We start from the raw sequence: 23732 nt of genomic DNA on the forward strand, positions 1-23732 counted from the left end.
ATCTATTTATTTGCATCATAGAACCGGTCATTTCCGGTAAACTAGTATTTCATTTTTCAGAGGCGACACTGCACTGCACAAAGCAGCATCCCAGGAGCACCGTGAGGTATGCAGACGTCTGCTGGAGGCTGGGGCTTCCCTTAGCAAAACAAACTTCCTGGTGAGAATCTCTTTTCCTCTTCGTTTCTCTAGATTGTGCAAGAAATAGTAGCACTAGTGTATAAACACAACTGTGCGCGCTCACGACTTGGTAGTGACATTTTTGCCATTGTCCTTTTAGGGAAAAACTCCCAAGGATTGTGCCCTGGATACCGGGAACTTGGAGTTGGCGTCCCTCCTGGAGAGCCAGCCGGTAGATGAGCCCGCGGCACACGAGGATCTGGAGACGGCTGTATGAACGGGCTCACACGCTTAGTGTTAGGAAGAATTGTACCCACATAAAGTGGCTGTCGGCACTCCTCCACGCGCCTGCTCACACTCGAACGAGAGAGCTTGAGGAGGGGAAGAGAAAGAGGTGTATCGAGAGCGCCTCGGGCTGAGAAAATCCTCTGCGAACAGGAAAATGTCTAGCTGTTGTTTTTCCACTGATGTCGCTGTGGGGTTTTTTTAATTTTAGGCTGTGACCTAGCATTTATTTATTGCTCTTATTTATTATATCTATTTATTCAAAGATGGATTGGGTTTTGCTGCGTCAACAGACACAAAAGACGTTTAAACATGTTGTGTGCCAAAGACACACAGACAGGAAAAACATCATCTGCTCCTGAAGAGGGTCGTCATTGGTTCAGAGTCAAAATAGCTCCAGAGATGTTAAACTGGACATCTACATAACTCCAGACTTCACACAATCTGTTTCCTTCTCAGTTGTTTGTGTGCCGTTACAGTGGCGTGATTGTGAAATTATCTTATGACGACGAGAAAACATCTGAGCCATTTTCAATGCAATATGAATGGATGACATTTGTGCATTTCTCTATTTATTATTACATTACATTAATGTTTCAAGACAAGCAAAGGAACCGGATGCATTTTTTCCATTGATGGCAGCTGATTTTTGGCTCCATTATAAGGTTGTGTTTTACAACACTGGCCTGCGAGAAGAATGACTAAACCAAATGAACGCGAGAAGGACACTGACGAGAGTTGCGTGGTATTTTGAACACTTCTGTAACATTACCTAGTCCCATGTCAAATCACTCATGACGGGAAATGCATGAAAACGGCAGCCTGTAGGATCACGCTGAGCCTCTGAGATCCATTTACATACGAGTGATCTGCTGTACGTGTCATCTTGTATTATCAGTTGAGATTTTAACACATTATTGTGCATGGAGTTTTGTTACCTCTCTGGATGTTTCTACCCCTCAGTGATTATGTAATGAAATGGCATTATTTCTTTTCAATTTTTTTATTTATATAAAAATTGTTCAGTGGTTGTATTTTGCTTTTTTAACCTTTTAAAAGATGGGACTACTTGAATGTTTTAGTTTCTTCTAATTTCTGAATATATATTTTAGGTGTGTATGAGGTCACGGGTTGAGTAGAAGTGATGGATGGAGATGTGACTTGACATGTTGCACAATCTCAAAATTAGGAATGTTCACTCATTAAAAGGCAGTCGGATGGAAAGCACCAGTGTTTTGTGTTTTTCATGGAAATTCCTAGATGTACCTGATGTTAAAGAAACTACTGTGACAAAAATAAATAACATTGTCTGCACTCTTGACTCAACTGATCCCAAGTATGAACCATTCATTCTCATTTGCCCATTTAAGGTCTATTTTTAATGGATAGATCACCCCAAAATTAAAGTTTGACAACACACAAAAAAGTGCTTAGCATCACCATGTTCATGCTGTCCCTTCCATGCCAATGAATTAACTGAGAAAGTTAATATAAAGCATGAAAAACGAATAAAAAGCTTGGCATTTTACAGTATAAGCTGTATGATTAATAATTAGAGGTAAATCAATGAATCGTGTGGTTTGAATGAAATTGTTTTTGTTGATTCATTGCGTGTGTGACTCACGATGCGTCATCACGCAGTGTTTGGCTCCGCCCAAGCGCGTAAGTTATTTATTATGCTGAACTTTTTTCAATCCTCTCGAAACATCACAGACCGAAAGGAACGAGTCATGTAAGTGTTTTAACTTTCAATATATTTATTCACATAGAGAAATTTTTAATAGTGACTGTCTCAGAATTGTGTCCTGTTTTTCTTAAAGAGGATTAAGTAGCCTACATTTGCCGGTTCACACTTCCGTGACTTCAGTCAGCTAAGATAGAAATATGTCGAGAGAGCTCAAAATGTTTTGTCTTGCGTGTGATTTGGTTATAAACTTATGGACATGTCGGAAGTAAAAGGGAAACAAACAAACAAACGTCTCGTAATGGAGAAGTTTGACGAACATGTCCAGACACATTCACTCTACAAAGCGACCGCGAGTTCACTAACGTTATAGGATAATGAACCAAATCTAACGTTAACAAACTTACCTTAATGTGTCATTTTCATGAATAAAAATTACAGCGGCAATCATTTCATTGTAAAATGAAATGTAAGTTAAAGAAATATTCATGGCAAATGCGTTTAAGCTCTAGACTTCCATGGCAAGTACATGCATGTTTTAGTTTATTTTTCCAAACAGTTTTTAAAGTCTATTTAGAATAGTTCTTATTTTTACTTTAAAAGCTTTTGTCACGGTTGAATTTTAAAACTGTTAAAAGTTTCCTCATGGAAAGTTTTACAGACAAATAAATGAATAGGAATTTGAAAAATGTGTAAAATGATGTATATCCACATAAGCTGATGACTCTCATTCCATACCAGAAGCCTATAGAAATCAGTATTATAGTACTTAATGTGGTGTGTTACACAATTATTAATACTGTTCAGTTAATGAAAGTTATACTGAGTGCACCTCTATAAAGGTGAGGTTTGAACCAAGTGTTTTGATGAAGTTTTTGATAACTGACCAGGGCCCAGGAGCAAAGCAATGGCGATGTCCAGATTCCTGCGGTGGACAGCCTGGAGTTCAGACTCCTTATGTCGTACGCCCGCAAGAGACGACCCATGGACACCAGTCTGCAGCAGGACATCCCAGAGAAAGAGCCATCTGAAAAAAGAAGTAGCAAAACGCACAAAAAGAAGAAATTGAGATTATCTTTCATCACAAAATGTATTAAACCCAAGACAGATGATACACCTGATCCACAGCAAGCAGCGCTAGGTGAGAGGGACATATATTATTGACCTTCAAATGTGTGTCAAACATTCTCTAAAAGTGAGATTTTGGAGATTCGAGTCGAGTGTATGATGTGTTATCATCTCTTCTTGCAGATTCAGATGAGGGGAAAGTGGATGAGATGGAAAACCTGGTCTGTGAATTGACAGAGATATCAGATTCTGTGCACTTCACTTCAAGTGATATAGAACCAGATGGTGATGATGGTGAGTTCAAGCTCATTCTTCTCTTGATTTCTGTATCCGATCTAAGTATTAGCGGTCACCGAGTTCCTTCGTTTTAGAGACGATTGCAAACTGAACTTCTCATTCCTGAATCTATTGTCTCTGCAGATGTTGTGCAAAGGCTGGCGGAGATTCTCAGAGTACATGGCGATGAGCTGAATGAAAAGGTCAGTGGAATGATGTCATTTAATGAGATGTGACACCTGACCACCAGGTGTCTCTGCAAACACAGTTACCTGGACTTTTATGCTGTTGAATTATGCCTATTTTATAGTACATTATGTTTTTCTATACATTTATTTACATAATAAACCGTCAGTTGATTTCAAAAGTCTTCAGCCAACGTTAATAATATTATGATTCATCTCAATGTTTCAAGTTAATTTTTTACTGCGCTGTTTTAATGTACTTTGTAATTGGGGAAAATTGAAGGGAACTGCACAATAGAGGTGTTTTACTATCTGTGAAAGACTTTGACTTTGTAATATCCATAATAGACTTTACATTTGAACAATCATTTTATATATATATATATATATATATATATATATATATATATATATATATATATATATATATATATATATAAGTAATTTTTAGTATCTGTTAGCTGCAAAGCTTAATTATTAAAAATCATTTTGATACTACAAAAAAAACTACATGTTAAATGTCAAATCACTATTTTGCCTCAATTTCAATGGCAGGCCTATCTGGCAAACCAAATGTTATTTTTCTTGATTAGGTTAACCTCATTTTAATATTTATTTACATTTATTATTTATTAACAGCTTCAGTTGCTCTGTCCAAATATTGTCAATGTTTGTTTTTCTGAGGTTGCGAATTAGCCTGAGTTGTGTTATTTAATTGTTTTTGTTAATAAATTAGACCGCTGCACATAGATCCTGCTTATCATTCCTACTGCAACCACACTGTGAAAAAAATCTATAGATGGATCTAAATAACATACTAAATGTAAAAATCTCTTCTGTTTTATCTCTGAACCTCTGCTGCAGATTAAGAAAGACAAGGCCTTATATGAAACGCTGCAGTCCTCGACTTTCAAGTATAGCTTCTTCAAGAAAGTGATGGATGCTGTCTGTGGAAGTGTCACCTTAGAACCGCCAAAAGAAGGCCAGAAAGTTGACGTGGCTCTGATTTGTGAAGCCACCAGTCAGCTCTATGGCGTCAACTACCATCCAATGAACCGTGTGCTGGGCTTCGGTGCCAAGTATCTACAGGAAAATTACTCCAAATGGATTAGCAGAAACATGCATGCAGGCAATGTAAGTATCGCAACGACATCTGACCTTATAACACATACAAAAACAGGATGAATCTTTAGTCACAGTGCCATTTTTCCTCTCACAGGGAGAAGTTGAAGATGAATCCAAAGAGGAAGTCCAGTGAGCTTACGAGATGATTACAGACGTCTTTCTCAGGGGCACAGTCACTTTATTCACAAGAAAAAAAGAGATTTTCTTTTGTTTCAGCAGGGATCTAGTACTTTTTCTTCACTAGGTCCTGGAACACCTGAGGCTAAAAAAGAGGAACTCGCTTATTGAGCCAAATATAAATGCATCTACACCAAACGTCATTAAGAGTGCTATGGATACTGTCTCAAAGCATTACATGTTTATGCTTTGAAAATAATGATGATACATCATTCCTGACTGTATGTACGTTATCATGTTTAGCTGAACTAGTAAACTTTTTTTTAATTTTTTTATTATTTAATGAGACATCCAAATTGTTAATATTAATTGTAATTTTTCTTTTTGTCTTGAAATGAACATATTTCAGGTACTTTAGTGTCTAGAATGAAACTCATTATAGGATAGGAAAAAGTTTTTGTCTAAATAATATATTTTGTTCAATGTTATGAAATAAACAACCTTGACAATATATGTAATTTTGTCCGTTTTCTTTACTACACTATATGACATTGTAAAAATATGTGGAACAACTTTTATATACAAAAGGCTTAACTTTCAAGGAGTTTTTGAGATGATATCTCCATATCTATGCTGTCTGCACACTTTTAGAGTATTTTATCAGTGAAAGGCCATTGATTAACCCTTTGGGTTTGAATTAATTGTTTTTTTTTAAATTAAATATAGGCTAGTCTGTATTAAAGTGTTAGTAATTAAGTTTTTTATCATTTTTATTTACATTACATTTATTCTGAAAGTCTATTTCATGTGTAGTGCATCGAGTCAAACTAAATGAAAACTATGTTTTCTTGGAAACTAGCTGAAGCAAAGTCGGTTTAAATTTTATTTGAGCTAAAGTTTACTTATGTATAGTTTATTTTATCATGACGAATTGTATGGTTTTAGTTAATCTTGCTTCTAGTAAACTGATTTGATCTATTAACGGTGGGTGTGTGCGCGAGTGCGCGCAACTCAGGTGAAACATGAGACGCGCGTGCACCTGTCTTACCTGCTTGAGCACCAGTCCTCCGTCTTAGAGAACCTGGCGAAATTCTCTCGAAGCCTGAGAAATGTCTCATCGCAAACCTCCAAGAATAGATCTACAGGTGTTTCTGCGTTTCCAATGGCATGATGCATCACAGTAGGAAGTACTCGCCACCGCGCCACTGCGTCCTCGGGACGCCTCTAGTTGTGCCTCTTCTGAACCGATTACCGACCTTTCGGGTGGAAGAAGCTAACCCGATGGAGAAGAATTCACCGAAAGCCAAATCCAGAATGCGCAACGCGAAGGTGAAGGCGGTGAAGAGAGCCCCGTCTCCCCAAAGACCACGCGTCTCTCCAAAACCCGTTCAAAGCGACGCGCTACCAAAGGTGGCGGAGAACGGTGGAGCCGGACAGCGCTCTCGAAAGAGGGGCTTCAAACCCCCTGATGTGAGGACGATATTCGACCCACGCGTAAAAGTGGAGAGAGGAGAAGGACACTCGTTTTATGAGGACGCGACGCACGCTTGGTGCGATGTGTGTTGCTCGTATATCTTTCAAGATGGCTTGACCTGCACAGGTGAGAACTTTATATATTAGACTTCCACAGATTTGACCATTATATGTATAGGCTACAGAGACTAATCAATATCAAACAATGTTTTTGTTGTTGTTTAACTTGTTGTTGTATTAGTTTAGACAAGGTCAATTCATCACTATTGTGCTCTTGATCCAAGGGGAATGACTGTGTCTGTTACTTTTGGATAAAAGTGGCAGTTAAATGGAATTATATTATAGGCCTAATATTTCATAAACCATAAACTCATAACTGCATGTTCTTGATCTTCCTCACACACCACACACTCATCTACAGGCATGTGGACGGACTGGTTTGGGTTTATAAATTCACTGAGTTGCACCTTGAGCACCCACATTTACGGTACATGTCATTGTCACAAATATGTTTAATCATACTTGGCAATGCGGAAGTCAGGCCTGTACATACTCATAATTTATATAATTAAATCTAATGCTCAAGTTATAGGCACATGAACATTTGCACCTGAAATGGTCACTGACAGTGGATTGACATTTTCATCCCTGAATGAAAGCCTTGTTTTCAGTAGAGAAAATATTCCTAAAAATCATATGCAAAGCAGCTTCCCACAACCAAATTTGAATTGCCATCTCATAAGAAAATATGACCGTTGAGATGGCTAGAAGTGAATTGCAAGTGTATTTTTGATTAAAACGACCCAAATGTCCCTCAATTCATTCTCCTAATATGGCTCTCTGTCCATGTCACTTGTCTGAGCTGCAATTGTGCAGAGGTTGTCCATTCACAAGTGTTAACTCAAATGGAACAACTGGACAAAGGTTTCACTGAGTCTTCTTGCTGGAGTTAAATGATCAGGTAATTGAGAGAGAGAGAGCCACTGGCTCGGCTAAATAGGTTGAAAGCCTGTTTTTAAAGCTGACCTTTAATCCACTCTAAAAAATAAATCTAGAAAATATGAATAAATGTAAATATGGTCTTTTATTTTAAATTGGAAAATGTGCACAAAACATGATCCATGGCAGATTCCTTCATTTGTAACTTGTGTTTTTGTCACTTTTAATATCAAGAATGAATTGTAATGGAGTTTTCTAATGGTCAAAATAATTTAATGAATCTTTAATTCAGTGAAAGTAAAACTTTATTCGACCTTTTATCTGTTTCTAGTGTAGCATCTGTACTCTGTGGGATGTCATTCACTTCACTGCAAATAATAGTCTGTATGTAGTACAGTATACCTAAGTTAAAGATCAACAAAGATGCCTTTTTTTCCACCTTTGTGGGTCTCACAACCTTTTTGGCCTTTCTAGCCGGACTGTATTGTGTCCTGCTATTTGACACCCACCTGTTCGCTCCCCTAATGTCCATCTGTCTGTTTGTGTAGCGGCAGTGACAGTGTGTCTAGAGAAGGCACACCGTCCTGTCACAGCAGAACCATTGCTCACAATGGGCTTCCCCTCAACCAGCCGACAGTGACAGGGGAACCTTGGGGGTCATTGGGACAACTGCACACACACACTGGAGCAGGGGCTTCATGGTTAGGAGTTAGACGCAGTGATGCATGTTCAGTGCTGAAGGGAATATCTTTTAGCCAGTAAATGCTCAGGGGTTGAAGTGAGACTCGATGTTGTTCTGGTCGGGCAGTGGATTGTAAGTCATGGGTCTGAGGAAAGGGTTCGGAAGAACTTTAAGAAGACTTACCGGAATCCTCTATCGCCTTCCGAAAGTGATGCGGCGCTCCGGTCGACTGGAAGTTGGTCTGCTGTGGAAGTCATCCGGTGGGTCCAGATCTCTTTGGCTTTTTTGTAGTTTTATCCTCAGGCAAATGGAAGTTAGATGACAATTTCACTATGAGCAGCGCAAAGTCCCTGATTTATGGAACAATGAGGACAGATATTAGTGCAATTTCTAGTACAAACCATGACGTTTTTGTCTTAAAAAAATGTAATTATGTAATAAAAAGCAGCTTTTTTTATTACTAATTTGTGTGTTTAGTCAACTTAACTCTTTTGCATGTGCGTGCATTTGCAAAACTCACCGTCATCATGATGCTAGGTTACTGTGCATGGTTTAGTTCATTGATATGAGTTGGATTACTGGAAAGTGAAAAGAAACATTCTCCAATGGAAATTATTTTAGGCCTAAACTTAAATTAAGCTGGACTTAATTCAACTGAATCTAAACTGTGATGTTCAGCAGTGCCACTGCCGTGTTCATCTTCTTCAGCACTGACATGTGTTGCTCGCAATTTTCAGTAAACACTCACCAACTATTGTTGTGGACTATTGTTGTTGTATTTTGTGTGTGGTATCATTGTGTATACGTTGCGTTTCTATGGGCTGTGGTGTCTCACAGTGACCTCACAGTTTTCCCCACCGGGCAAACACAGACCAGCGCACTAAAAACATCCACTCGCTGTCCCTCTGTGAAGGACAGAGCCGAGTCTAAACAGTTGAAGAGCTTCACGATAACACGGCAAATAGTTTAAGTTTAACATCCATCGTATGAATGGCTTAAGTAATGAAAACCGATTGCAAAAGAATGGAGTGTTTTCTTGACTTTTTGTCACGGGCAGGTGTTGTCGTGACTCGTGACCTCGGGACGGTGGTGTGTGTTGTTTCAGGGGTCTGATCTAATCCCAGCGTGGAGCCGAGCTGGAATGGAGACGAACAGAAAGCAACATGAGAATCTCTATTCTTATCTTGTTTCTAAAACACCACAGACACAGACTGAAACAATAGTTATCTACGTGATCGACTGCGCAAGGACAGGCTCGGCTACTTGTTCACAGACTTTATTGTTTTGGGAGTCTGATATGAGAGCGACATTTTGACAAGGAAATGGCATCATTTAAAATAAGCAACATCATATTGCTCATATACAAAAAAGTAAGTTCATTTTATTAAGTATACTGAAGTACACTGTAAAAGTGTACTCTTCCAATAATGGGCCTAAACCCACTTTTTAATGTATAAAGTACACTTTTAAGGGTGACAGTAGTAGTACACAACTACGTTTTTAGTTTATTGCAAGTGAACTACACTTTAAGTAGATTTGAAGTAAAATTTTAAGTTCTGCACAGTGGACTGCACAAAAATTCACATACTCAGAATTAAACAAATCTGTTCTCTTTAGAAATCAATATTTTCAAACAATGTAAGTTTATGAGACAGTATGTTAAACAGTATTTAATAGGCTCAATCAAAAGAGGGATGAGCAACGATTAATCACGATTAATCGCATCCAAAATAAAAGTTTGTGTTTACGTAATATATGTGTGTGAGGTGTGTATAATTATTTTGTATATATAAATACACACACATGCATGTATATATTTAAGAAATATTTGCATGTATGTACTTTATATATATTTATACATAATTAAAATATTTGATATATTAAGAACACATTTTTCTTAAATATATACATGCATGTGTTAGTATTTATATATACACAAAATAATTATACACACCACACACACATATATCATGTAAACACAAACTTTTCTTTTGGATGCGATTAATCGCGATTAATCGTTGCCCATCCCGTATGTTTCAATCAAAATATTAAATGTACAATAGGCCAAATATACTTTTCTGTCAGTAGTCCAGTATACTGATTTTTAATTTTAAAGATGTTTCTGAGAAGTAAACAAAGTAGATTCAAAGTATACTTTCTTATTTTTTTTTAAAGAGGTATATTTCTTTTTTTTTGGGGGGGTGACAAAGAAAAATGTAATTTTGTCAGTTTGAGGGACATATTTTATCCAACACAAAAAGGTTTTTATAAATGTTTTATGATTTTTAACATGCTGCTTCACACTGTGTTTTTCTGGCACTCTTTTTTTTTGTGAGGATGGAATAAGCATTATATGGAAAAGTGAAGTAAAAACACATCCACCTGTCCAGAATAAACAGCTGTTAAACGAGGGAGTAAAAAACACCTGGTTCATGCTCACAAACGGCCTGTAGTGACACCAGAAGCTGCGTTTTCCTTTAATTACAGATCCTTACAGTATGTGTTTATTGGTTGTCAGAGTCAGTCAGTTTCTGCATCCCAATTTGCAGAAGTTTACCATGTACTAAAAGTACACTTGTTCAAAAGTTTGGGGTACAATTTGTACAGTAGTGTAAGTTTAGAAGTACTGTTTCTGTTTTCAAAGAATCCTGACTTTTTTTCTTTTTTTTTGCAATTTGTGAGTTATAAATATTACAAAAAAATGTTTTTTTTCTGACAATTGCGAGTTCATATCTCACAATTCTGACTTTATATCACGCAACTGCGACTTTATATCATATTTCATATTTTTCTATTCAGTGGTGGACACAAGCTTCCTCAACACTGATAATGATAACAAATGTTTCTTGAGCAGCAAATCAGAATATTAAAAGGATTTCTGAAGGATCATGTGACACGGAAGACTGGAGTAATGATGCTGAAAATTCAGCAGGAATAAATTACATTTGAAAATGTTTTTACTGAATGTGTTTGTAATCAAATAAATGCAGTCTTGGTCAGCAGAAGAGATTTATTTTAAAAACACTTACTGACCTCAAAGACTTACTGACCTCAAACTTTTGAAAAGGCGTGTGTACTTTGATGGGGATTTTTGAGTAATCTGGTAGTATTGGCAAATATACCACATCATAAATTGTGTCATAATTCCACAATAGCTTTAACAGTAAGCATTAGCATCTAAATGTCAGGTTCCTGCTTTTAAAAACTGCTTTTAAAGATTTGAAAAAATTAAAAATTAAAGTTTCCTTTTCATGCAAGTTCAAAAACCATCCATTGTTTGGTCAACTTTTGTTGTTTAATGTATCATATTAAGACATGCTTTATTTATTATCTGGTTTATGACTTAGAATTGACCATATGTTCATTGTGATAATGCATATATTTTCTTTTAGAGTGTTAATGAAATCAAATGAACTGTAATAGTATTTCGTTATGAGGGTGGTAAATATTTAGAGAGTGAGACTGCTGTGGGAATGACGGTTTTGTCGGAGTGTGTCTGTGTTATATGAGCTGTCAGTGTCTGCTGTCGGTAATGTGTTTGTGTAGGAAACATTTAAGAACTTGAATGACTTGTTCTCTGTCAACATGCAAAGTTTTAGAGACAGAGTCCCAAATATTGCACCGTCGTCACGCCACAGTCTGGATAGAGGACAGTATTCTGTGTGTGTGTTTTGCTCCTCGAGCAGGTCCTGATCGATTGCGCCGTCCCTCATTACGGGAAGTGCAATTAAGGAAGAGGCAGGTCTGCACTTCCCACCCGCCCCAGAGACCAACAGATTGTGTGTGTCTGCATACATTAGCTCAGTTATACACAGACAAGACCGCAGCTCTGTGCAAAGAATGGCACTTTAAGCAACCATTACCCATCATGCCCCGGTATCAAAGATCCACTTTCATCACACTCCTGTCATTGCTCATCCTCAGTGTCATTCTGCTCTCTGCTGATCTTTAAAAAGAGCAGTGTTCAATCAGAGATGATGAGATGAACATCTCAGTGATGTTATATTTAAACATAAACTTTGTCCTATATGCCTAAAATTCTTAAGAAGAAATAAAAAGACATATGATGAGCGTTTGACGTTTGACATGAATGTGGACAGCATAGCTCACATACTTTGGTCTTTGAAGAGACATTGAGAAATGTTTAAGATGTTGGCTTCTGATTACAAACTTTGGGTGAGATGTCGGGGATCCCTTCTGAATCCCTTCTTAATCCTGTTGCTGTTTAGCATAAATATTTAAGACATTAACACAATCTTATTTGGGATTTTCCTTTACTTAAAAAGATTAAATTTGAGTATTTAAAACCCAGAGGAGCAGAAAGGGGATAATGGCTAGAATGTGCATCACTTAGATGGCTGTCAGTATGAGAACAGTAAAAGTAGTGATCGGTTTAATTGTTTAATAATTCTGAATATTAAGGGTGATGAATCTGTTGTGTTTACAGCGCTGTTAAAAATTCATTTACAAAGTGCTTCCCTCATCACCTTTACTGTAAGTGTCCATCATTTTCTGGGCAAAATGTTCTTCATTTGACAGTCAAATCAATCGACTCAGCACACTGAGAGAGAGAGAGAAAGAGAGTTACCTAGGAGATTGCATGGGTGGGAGACAAATAAGTTTGTCTTTCTGTTCTGAGAGTGGACTGCACAGGATGAGCATTTGTGTTTCTGATGGCATGCTGTGAGTTAAGCTTTCGAAAGCGTCATCACTCGTATGCTTGAGTGGGATGGGAGCAGCATTCTGCAAAATTTACGGCAAAATTACTCAGCAAGTCAAGCCTCAATCTTCAGGTAGGTCAGCAACAGGAACTGAGATTATGATTTTGAAAGGCATTGAAAAATCCTTTATGATATTAACGTTTGCATGAATAAGCAAGTGTATGTGGTTATTATGCGTCATGTTTTCTGAGAGCAGTGGCTTTAAGTGAGGATTGGAAAGCAGAGGATGCTCTTTAATTATACATCCCATGCCGATGGGTTTAGTTTCATTTCAGCATCAGAAAACATTCTTATATAAAATAAACAATGCAAAATATTCTTTTGCATGTGTAAGTATGCATACCTTGAAGTCCAGAAGTTTTCACTGGCAATAAATCTGATATAAACATGTAAAACACATTACTGCAAAGATTGACCTTATTTTAACAATGGATTGTTGAATTATTTTAAATTGTCTTATGTGTTGGTAATTTCTTAAACATGTGATTATACTTTTCTACATTAAAAATTTGCATGTGCTGCACTTTTTTGCAAACCAAAATCCATTTAGCCCACCAGAAAACCCATCGTATTTCACTAAATCTCCTTTTAAAACAAATGATGCAGGCTTTTGTTACCCATAACACCTTGCAAAACTACACCTTCAGTGGTAAAACCACTCAAAACACTTTGCTCTATACCAAATATGAACTTTTTGACTTTTTACAAATGTACTACATTGTTATTAGATTGTGGAAGTTCAGTTTTAGGTATACAAGTTTTAAAAGGGTATTATTTGAAGCATACTGTGGGAGTAACTGCTGTCTGTTCTTGTTTCCTCTCCTCCAGGTTGCAAATACACATGTCATGCTAAGTGCCGTGACCAGGTGGCGCTAGACTGCCATCAGAACGGATCCGTCAACGGCTGCCCACTCAGCGCTCTTGCTCAGGACCATCTGAACAACAACCAGTCCTCACACAGTGTGAGTACAGAGATTATTTTCACGTTTGCATGCACATTCAGTTCAATCTAAACTGAAACACAGAAGTGAAACTCTTAGAGAATCACAGACATCCGCTAGTGATGGTTAGGTGTGACCACAAGGGGGAGAAATATCCCAGATAGCCTACATGACCTAAACTAGTGTCTCAGTATTGCTGTAAATGTACACTGAGCAAAGTTCATTTTCATTCATTTTCATTTTCATATTCATTCTTGGTCACCTTGGTCTTGTGTGTTATTTCAAATCTTCATTGGCAGAGAACAGATTAAAGAAGAAGCATATAGTTTTTTAGTATGGACATTTGCTGAGATCATTGAAATAATTTCTACTTCAAAATTGATTCATTGAGTGGTTTTGATCATAGTTTTGTCATACTAATTATTGCTTTTCTTTAGTCTTCCCTTAGACCTGTTTAATGGAATGGTATGAGTTAGCTAAAGGATGATACACTGTTATTTAATTTAGCTCAATGTGAGCACACACACACATTGATTCCCATTGCACTTGGCATGGAACTAACAATAGCAGGATATTACTCTTGGGCAGAATTCCTCTGGTCCCCATAGTGTCCAGTTTTGTTCTCATGTGCCTGCGCTAGTTTAAAACTATCACTCCCAGCGCTCTGTAAACTGTGCAGTATGAATGAAAGACGAGCACTGTGTGTGTGACCTGGCGGGGTCAACACACAAGCTAGTGTGGTATGTGTGCTATACACACTAATCCAGGTCAGTTTAAGCATAATTCATGCAATTTTATAGTATTAAAACAGTTGCATTCCTTGTATTCAGCTGGTTGAGGTTGATATGGGATTTAAAGTAATTAGTAAAAAGTAATTAAATACTTTTTAGAGAGAGTAATTAGTACAGTAATCAAATTACATTGTTGAATAGGTAATTAGTAACTAGTAATTAATTACTTTTTTAGAGTAATTTACCCAAACCAATTGGCTGTTATGTCTGTCGTTTTTGTGACATATTCCACATATTAAATGTACGTGAATGCACAATGGTGCCATTAATCACATTATGCTGTTAGTTTATTTGTATTATGGATGTTTAGTAGGTAGTGCACTGTTAGAAGGTGCCGTATCGTGTGTGTGAGGTCTGAAGTTGGTTCGTTGGTAATTTGGGATTAAACATGGGTGTGTACATTCTCATAGGAGAGTGAGGAACCAGCTGTCTGTGTCAGTCCAAACATGAACGAGTCTAACATTCATTTTAGTGTGCGTGTGTTTGACTCTTCATATAGACCCAACATTCCAGACCAGAAGCCCCCTCCCCCTGAAGACAGTCGGTTGAGTCAGCCACGTTACACAGGGCTAGACAAGGTCACACACACACGCTGACGGTTGAGAGAGGGATTTAGGGAGGACAGGGTGTCTCTGTAACACCCACTCAATAATGCAAAAACAGACAACTGATAAAATACCAGAGAAAAATTACATCAAAACATAACATCAAGTTTGTTGAGCAAATGCAATTCCTGAAAATTCGATTTTTAGAGTATGCACTATTTATATATATATATATATAACTTTAATACTACATTTCTTTTGAATTAGCTTTTATTTTTATATATATATATATTTTTTTTGTAATATTGTTATGTGCTTTTGTCATTTTATTAGTTTTATAAATATTTGTATTTACATTAGGGCTGTCAAACGATTAATCGTGATTAATCGCATCCAAAATAAAAGTTTGTGTTTACATAATATATGTGGGTGCACTGTGTATAATTATTTTGTGTATATATATATATATATATATATACACACATGCTTGTATATATTTAAGAAATATTGTCATGTATATACAGATTTATATATAATTTATATTATATATATAAATATAAATATTTTATATATAAATAATATTTTTTCTTAAATCTTAATCTTAAATCTTAAATCCATGAATATGTCTGTTTAGAAAGTAAGGGTGATTCATATCTGAGATTTTACATGGATTAATCATTACTGTAAAGCTGCTGGTGTAAGTAAGATTTACCTTGGAGAACACTGCCGTATTATTGCTGTACTATTGGATCAGCAAGATTGTGTGGAGCCTGAGAAAGAAACAGAGGTGTAAATATGATCCAAATGAAAAGGAACAAACAGAAAGATGTAGGAAAGAGAGAGTTTCCTGTCAGGAAACAGTCGCAGGATGCCTGCAGCATAACCGAGCACACACACACACACAATAACATCTTGCACACATCACATTAGAGACATACCAAAGATCACTGTACCAAAGATCACAGCCAATGGGAGAACCCATCAAAAACATTAAATCTATCTAATTTTTTATTGTAACACAATGTTTTGCAAAACTTGCTTTTGGGAGTGTGCTCCCAAAAAAATTTGAAATTCAGCACAAGTATCATTCATGTTTTTTTCTGTGAGGCAGCAGTTTTTTGGCAGGCGTGAGCTGAATGCTGGGAACTCTTTGGGTGGTGAAGCTGGTCCAAAATGCAAGAGGCAAAGCTTTAACTCCACCGCACTAACCACACACCCTTGTGACTCCAAGAAATGGGGATAAATGTCACACAATCTGGTCTCTATTGGTCAAGTTTGCTGTGTTTAGAATTGAATTTTGTTCATGTAAGCCAATTACTGTCAGTAGAGAAGGACAGATATTTTAGTCAAAGTTCACATCTGCAGTACAGCATCAGGTCCGCACAGTCATGTGATAAGATTATAAGTCAATTGACTGATTCACTTAGACTGATTTGATCTCATGGGTCAAGAGTTTATGTCAGGATACTATTTCTGCCTGCAACTGATGTCAGATGTCACAGATAACATGATGTTTGACTAGATTATTCATGCCATTCTATTGGGACACATGTTATTATGTGAAAATATGTAATGAAGCATCAGTGCTGAACATGCTAAATCTACCCTCAGTGGGTTGGACCCAAAGTCCAGCTGATCTTTGAGTGCTGAAATGAAGTAAGGCCTATAAAGGCCTGTATTCACTTACAATATGATTTATGTATCAAACCTATAGCATTGCATTCTTTTAGACTAACATTTGGTTAGAAAGATTGTTGATTCAGTAATGCAGCTTGGGGAAAATATGAATTGGAATGCTACAAGAATTCACATGATGGTGCTCCTAAAGGAATCTATAAATATCCCCCTTGACCTTACTGGTGGACCACAATCTGCGACCATATTTGACATTTGGTTCACTCGACTGTAAACAAGCCAAACCCTCTTATCCTCAGAGCAGAATAAGCAGGTAGGTCTTCCCTCAGGTCTGGGATTAGACGTTGTCTATTTTAAGAGCTAATCTCGCCTCTTTCTTTAGATCTTCCTTCTGTCAACTAGGTCAGTGGTAACTATCCACTTAGCACCTCACATAACGCTCACACACTGATCCAAAAAACCTTCTGGAACCTATTATATATTTCTGCTGGTTTCTTAACACTGTAAAAGTTACCACAGTGCAACAATGGATGGATATATGAGTTCTCAGGTCCTGAGAGGGTGTGTGTGTGTGTTTTTTTTTAATCAAGCTAGCCAAAAGCAAGCCTATATGTTTGTAAATGAAACCATGGAGCCCCTAAAACTGTGAAGACCCTTTGACAAAACACTAGAGTGTTTGCTGTGGCTACTACTATATTAAACAGTAATAAAGTATCTTTCCATGGAAAAGAGCACCCAGCTTCTCTGCATGTGAATGAGTGTTTGCTAATTGCTCCCAGCCGTCACCACATTCACAAGGACTGGATTAGCTGACAGGCTCAGCTGGATGTAGAAGTAAAAAGCTCAGCAAAGGGTCGGATTGCACAATGTATCCACAAGCCTTAGGGACTGATAACAAACCTGTTCCGTAAAACTGTGTGACTCTAAAATGGTAAAATAACCAAACTATATTTAATATAATTGATAGGATCATGCATACTGTACCCAGAGTGAGGGAATGGTCAAATTTGTTCTCACAATCCATCAGGCCTTATCTTCATCCTTCCACTCGCTTTTCATTCAATCATGGACCCATTGTGGTTTCAATGAATCAAGCTGTTGTTTACAGAGGTAAGGTACATCTCAACTCAATGTTTATGTTTAAATCAAACTATTGAAGCAAAGTAGATGCTTTCCTGGGATATAGCCGAATTTAAAAGACTGTAAGATAACATCTGTGTGCCTGTGTCCTGTAGAAACCAGACTGACATACAAAGAGTCTTTAAAGACTTCGAGAGACCTTCTGAAATCCACCACAAGACAAGACGGAACCTGCACCGGGGTTAGACTTAACTGTGGGTGTCCTTTGTGTGCATTCTGGTCCCAAATTACCTTCTATTTAGTCTTCCTTTACTGTCTGGATTTGTGAGGCTTGGCTGGAGAAAAGACTGTGATTTCCATCTAGTGAACACTGATTGTTTGTGTAGAAAACCAAATCTCGGCTTGGATCTCGCTAACGTTTAGACTGAGAAGCTGAGGTAACTGTCTGTTTCAGCTTCCCTCTGATTCTTGTCTTTTTGAGATCACTGTTCATATCTTGGGCATCCCAAAATAAAAATATCAATAGTGTCTTTATCATCATGCTGTGCCTTACAGTATTGGTTTCCTGAAATAAAAATAGATTTAAGTCACTGTGTGTAAAGGTTTGCTACTAATTGTCTTAAATTAATTTTCATAATTACAGTAATCTTGGTCAACAAAGAAATTCTCTTACATTGATTCAATGGTCTCTCTTGAAGTATGATTAAAGAGCAATCACTGTACATGTAGCAATTTGTCATGACAGGTTTAGCCTTATAATTTGGGACAATTAAAGGACTGAAACGGGTTTACGCTCTGACCTCTCAAACCACACCTTGCCAGATCAGACATTGAGCGTAGTAAGGTGTGTACTTCCTGAGGTCATCCACATATCCACAGTAAACTCTGTGCGTATGTTAATTAAATTAAAGTTGATTTGCAAGACATTCCACATGCCTTCATGCAAATGTCAGCACATAAATAATCCCAACTCCTCTGTGCTGGGAACATCAGCCACTCCTCTTTAGCAAAGGAATGTGGGTAATGTATAATGAAGGCTATGGCCCACAGCCAGAAAATCTACAGGTTGCAGTCACAGGTCACCTCTGTGTTCCTGTTGCCAGACCCTATTGTTCTGTAGTGGACATGGAATGAGTCTCCTAGCGGGGCGAAACATTTTCACACGCTCCTTGGCAACACTGATTTATGGAGGGTACTTCCACTTCAATATATTGTGCATTTCAACAAGTTTGTGTTACATCAGCAATTAAAACATTATAAAAAAATGTCTTCTCTAGAATATGGGGTGAAAGTTTTGTTAATTCAACTTGATCTCATGAGAAACCGTAACTGTTTTATGAGGTTTCGAATAAATTCATATGATGAGATTTGAATGAAAGAGTACAGTCCTTTAATATAAAGCACAAAGCTTCAACCCAAACCCAATTGTTGCTGGCAGATTGTACGAAAACATATGGGATCGTACAAATGCTTACAAATGAACCACCAATTCACAAAAACGTAAAATAGTGCTATCTTTGACATCGCACTGACCTACCACTGATGCATGATTTGGCCGTTGCTTGTCTGACAGGGTATTTTTAGGTCTTCTCCATGTTCTTGGGTTTAAATTAAGCACAGTCCTTCCACAAACTTCTTGAAAGCTGCAGTTTGTGGGGTGTGGTTTGCCCTGTCCTTGATGTACTGCAGATGTTGCTTGGATTTCACTCTTTGGAATGAATGATGTTTTTTTTTCTTGACTGGGTGGGCTGTTATCATATCTGTGACGCACTGTTAAATACAAAATATACATGTATAAAGTGGAAAATTATTTGGAAACATAATAAGCTATAACCTCAAAGCAGCTGTTAACACAGTAAAGATAATGTCTGTGCTTGGCGCTCTTGATATAAAAACTGGTTGCAGTAATGAATTTCGCCTGACTGATAATAATGCAAACCAAAGCTGCGGGGCTGTCATGGGTTCAGTGGAAAATTTGCTTGGAATATCATAAATGTTGTGCTCTGTTAAGCACTATTTAGCTTTTCAGAAAAAACTTTCCCTACTTGTTTTACAACGTACATGTATAATTAGGACAACTTTCTAATACTCCAGATATTTGTGATCTATAGAAAAAGTGGGAGGATCTTTGGATAAATTACAAAGAGCAGCTAACCCCCAAAATAATGGGTTTGCTTGTGGAGTAGATCCAAAACCAGACCTTAGGTCTGACACAAACTCGTAAAAATGAGGCTTGTAATTTGTCAATGGGTTTATTTTAATTTCTATTTTAACTTCCACATGAAAGTTTAGTCTTCACAACCGAATTAACAGCTAAGTGGACTTCTTTCTGTAGTCTTGATCACATGACCTGAAATAATTTGTAAAAGTGGTGGCAGCCAATTTCCTCTGTTGTTGGACACTACCATGTTGAACACTATTGGATACCATGGACACACAGGTTCCTGTCCAAACATGTTAATTGGCCTTCACAATGTTTAAGGTGTTGTTCTCACACTTGTGGCAAACCATTGGTCAAAGTGTTAACATTACCTTGCGATACATTTTACACACACACACAAATCTCTCATAGAAGTCTGTCATCATCAAACTGTCTTCCACGTTTACAGTTAATACTTGCATTGGTCCACAGCTACTCCCTTTTCTATGGGCGTACTGCCTTGAATTAAATGCTCCAAACCTATATTTTTAGCTCAGATGGTAGGCCTGCACCAACTTCAGAAGTTGTCCATGCTATGTTTCAAAGAAGGAAAATAAGAAAACTTGCATCTGTATGTTGCATTCTTATAGAGGTAAGTGAACTTACATTTGTATTTGTTATATTTGGACTGAGGAAAAGTGTTCATCTAGACTGGATGAGAAGCAGTTGAAGAGCCGTTATAAAATTATTAATTTGAATCTGCTTCTGTAGTCCTGAATTGCTTGACAACAGCGTGCATACAAAATAATAAGGGAATCTGACTCTATTAGGCTACTCGGAGGAAGAATTGATTCTCCTGATTAATACAAATTAAGCATTGTTTTATTGAACATTGCTTTATCAGCCTATTAACTTACCCCTGCCGCCGTTTATGAAAAGAACTTTATAAACATTAATCAGGTGCGCAAGTAGGGGACGCAACAGGAGCCAGTGAATGAGGAAATGCTCCTCAGTGTGTGTGTGTGTATGTGGGTGTGTTCTCTACAGTCGCTCCAGTTTATTGAACTCAGTTTTAGTTTGAACGTGTTTGAGAAGGACTCGACTCGACTGGACGCGGTTTCCTTTATGGTTTAAAACATTTTAAGTATTGTCCACAGTTAATACGTTTATTAGATATAGGTATTATATAATTTAAACAGAAACGGTTTTTATTTTAGAAATTTGGCGACTGGTTCGACTTTTAGAGAGAAATACAGTCGATGGTTATCATAGTGACTCGCGCGGTTCACGGTTCGCAGAGTTGACTCACTCCTCTTTTTTGACCTTATCATACAGTTATATGCGCGAATATAAAGCCTATTTTTGGATGTGTCCGAGTTTCTTTTCAAATGTCGTGGACGAGCACAATGAGTAGTGGATACAGTAGTTTGGAAGAGGATTCAGAGGAATATTTTTTCACTGCCAGAACCTCCCTGTTCAAAAAGCCTTCGGGTAAACCCACAAACCTCAAGGTGATTTACATTTATTTAACGTTATATCAGTTTATTTATTTATTTACTTGCTTGTTTGTTTGTTTTGGAAGCTTACGTGCCATATTGTGTTTTTGGAAAAAAAAATATCCACAAAAGCTCATTGATAGTGTTTGAACCTGCGTCTTGTTTCTAGACTTCATTAACATTTTAGTTTAACCATAAGCTTGACATACTGTATTATCTTACTGTTGTTTAACTTGTTGCATGTTCATGATTTTAATGACCCAAGAAGATATAGTGTCAGATTGTATTGAAAAAGTACGTTTTAAAACACTGAATGGGCATTGAAGAGGATTCTAAATGTAATATTGCTACATGGTCTTCTTTAATAGGCTTAATTATGGGTTTAGCACAGTACTGCACACTTAACACAAGTTTGTTTTGATTTATTATGCATATTATCATTATTAAGGGTGTTATTTGATTGTCTATGACGTCTGATTTTACTTAAAAGCATTACGTCATGCCATCATGGCACGGAAGTTATGATAAAGTAGGTCACTCTCAGCTCATGAAAGCTGTTTTGTTCAGTATCTTTTTAATGCTTTGTGTGGTTGTCAATTGGCTGACATCTGCATGGCCCGTATCAAAGACAACTGCTCATAATTTCATACTTTTTCTTGGCTGTCTGAGACTGAGTTGCTATTAAAACTGCAGTCAGTGTGACTGACCCCATGTGATTTGAATATGGCCTCCACGCAGTCATGTGTGACTGCTAGAGGAGCTCAAAGAGAAAAGATTCATAGTATTCACCCCCACACTTCTGTCAATTACCCGATTGTGAGAAAAATGTCAGCGTTGACAAGTTTTCACGATGTTCATGCTGTCACGTGACTTCAGTTTTCTTGGGGAACTGTTGCAGATTGTTTTATTCCTACTTTGCAGTCACGTAACTATACCATGGATACCTGGCGGGCAACAATCTTGCCAACAATCCTGTTAGGCTGTAATGTAGTATAGTAATAAGTGTACAATATTATGCATGAAAAGTAACTGTAAGTAATAATAAGCAGACGCAGTACAACAGGAATGTGTCATTCATTCTCCATGTATTCATCATCTCATATCATATCAAATCAATCAATATCTGGCATGTCGTTTACACCTCAAATCACCAACTTTTGTATATTAAAACTGGTGACGTCCTGGAAAGATCCTTGATTAGTTTACTGGGTTTCGTTGCTAGAGAATGACGTTCTTGCCTGCCAGGCAGTACTTGTGATGTCACGAGCAAAGTATGAATTGGGTGTCTAGGACTCGTTCCCAAAACCTATTGAGCTGCCTACATGGGCATAATTTTAAGGCAACATAGGCTTGTTGCCTTTTTAAAGGCTTTTCCGAAAGATAGGCAATCCCAGGATGCGTTACAGCAAGCTCAATGAGAGCATTACAAATCAGTCCATTACACTTTATATCAACTATTATTCTACCTTAAAAGGGAACTGACTCTCTAGCCAGTAGAAAGGCTCTCTCAGACTTAGAGTCTTGATGTATCAAATCCCAGATTTATACACATGCAGTGTATGACTATCCATTGTGTAATGTTGCAACTGTTAAAGGAATTGGTCAAAAAGGAATGAGTCAGTTCCTTAAACAGCCTGTCACATTGATAGCTCACTTCCTGTTACTTCATTCTGCCAAACACGCCCAACCCCCCTAACTCAACTATTTCATCATCAGCGAAACTAACCAGGCACTACAAAGTATGCGCAAGATGCAAATAGATTCTGTTGCATCTACAAAAGTAAAGTGTCATTAAAATATCAAGCGGAGCAGACATGTCCTGTATTTCATTTGTTTTGTCACCTCTTGCATGCCACAAACGCACTGCACTGACCCTGGGAAACAGCTGCTAGGACAGGCCTGCAAAACAGCAGGATCGGGGTTTGTGTGGGCAACAAACGAACAGTTCTTATAGAAACAGATTGGAACCAATGACCGTAATGGCTCAATTTATTGAGTGAAAATCGGTAATGTTTACTTTAATGAATAAAATTTCGCCTTCAGAAAGCAGGTGCAGTCTACAGTACCTTTAGGCAACGCAACGGCTGAATTCACTTTCCATTATAAGCAGCCAATTTTTACAGTGGCTTGGAAGAGAGTGTGAGAATTGTGTTGTTAAAGTTAGAAGTGCTGAAACAGTTTTCCTGCTTTTCAGAGATTAGCTTTTTGGACAGTTGCGGTGAAAAGGTTTTAAAGACAGACAGGCGTTATCTACAATCTCCAGGCTGTTTTTATAACTCAGGGCCTGGAAATTAAATTAGTAATTAATCATACACGGACACAACTCAATCTGCTGTGGATGAATACAGAGTTTATAGACTGCCACTAATCTATCTGTTGCATTTGTGTGCTTGTTTAACTGTAACTTGCTTTGTTTTTGTGGCAACATT

At 37.5% G+C, this 23732-nt stretch overlaps 3 protein-coding genes across 12 annotated transcripts in view; all 3 read left to right on the forward strand.

Annotated features, from left to right (window-relative positions):
* Nucleotides 1–1719, forward strand: part of dgki (diacylglycerol kinase, iota) — a 37176-nt gene extending 35457 nt beyond the window's left edge. For all 8 annotated transcript variants that reach the window (XM_039667683.2, XM_039667682.2, XM_039667686.2 and 5 more), the window contains 2 exons: nt 61–160; nt 281–1719. In XM_039667683.2, the coding sequence (XP_039523617.1) occupies nt 61–160; nt 281–397 (217 nt within the window). In that variant the 3' untranslated portion in view covers nt 398–1719. The remainder of the gene's footprint in view (nt 1–60; nt 161–280) is intronic.
* Nucleotides 1720–2015: 296 nt separating this feature from the next.
* LOC120476653 (uncharacterized) lies at nt 2016–5026 on the forward strand. Its single transcript, XM_039667822.2, has 6 exons — nt 2016–2137; nt 2980–3230; nt 3341–3451; nt 3578–3636; nt 4483–4752; nt 4838–5026. The coding sequence occupies exons 1-6, from the start codon at nt 2031–2033 to the stop codon at nt 4874–4876; spliced, it is 837 nt and encodes a 278-aa protein (XP_039523756.2). The 5' UTR covers nt 2016–2030; the 3' UTR covers nt 4877–5026.
* A 918-nt stretch (nt 5027–5944) lies between these two features.
* The window catches only part of rassf3 (Ras association domain family member 3), a 31870-nt gene continuing 14082 nt past the window's right edge, over nt 5945–23732 (forward strand). Inside the window, exons 1-2 of one of the 3 annotated variants that reach the window (XM_039667767.2) lie at nt 5945–6460; nt 13504–13637. In XM_039667767.2, coding sequence (XP_039523701.2) covers nt 6028–6460; nt 13504–13637 — 567 coding nt within the window. In that variant the 5' untranslated portion in view covers nt 5945–6027. Of the gene's footprint in view, nt 6461–12668; nt 12748–13503; nt 13638–20806; nt 21319–23732 lie in introns of those variants that run through there. The other 2 variants (XM_089127235.1, XM_089127236.1) reach the window with 2 other exon arrangements.

The sequence above is a fragment of the Pimephales promelas genome, chromosome 24 (assembly GCF_988280905.1).
Source record: "Pimephales promelas chromosome 24, fPimPro1.hap1.1, whole genome shotgun sequence".
NCBI classification, from domain to species: Eukaryota; Metazoa; Chordata; class Actinopteri; order Cypriniformes; family Leuciscidae; genus Pimephales; species Pimephales promelas.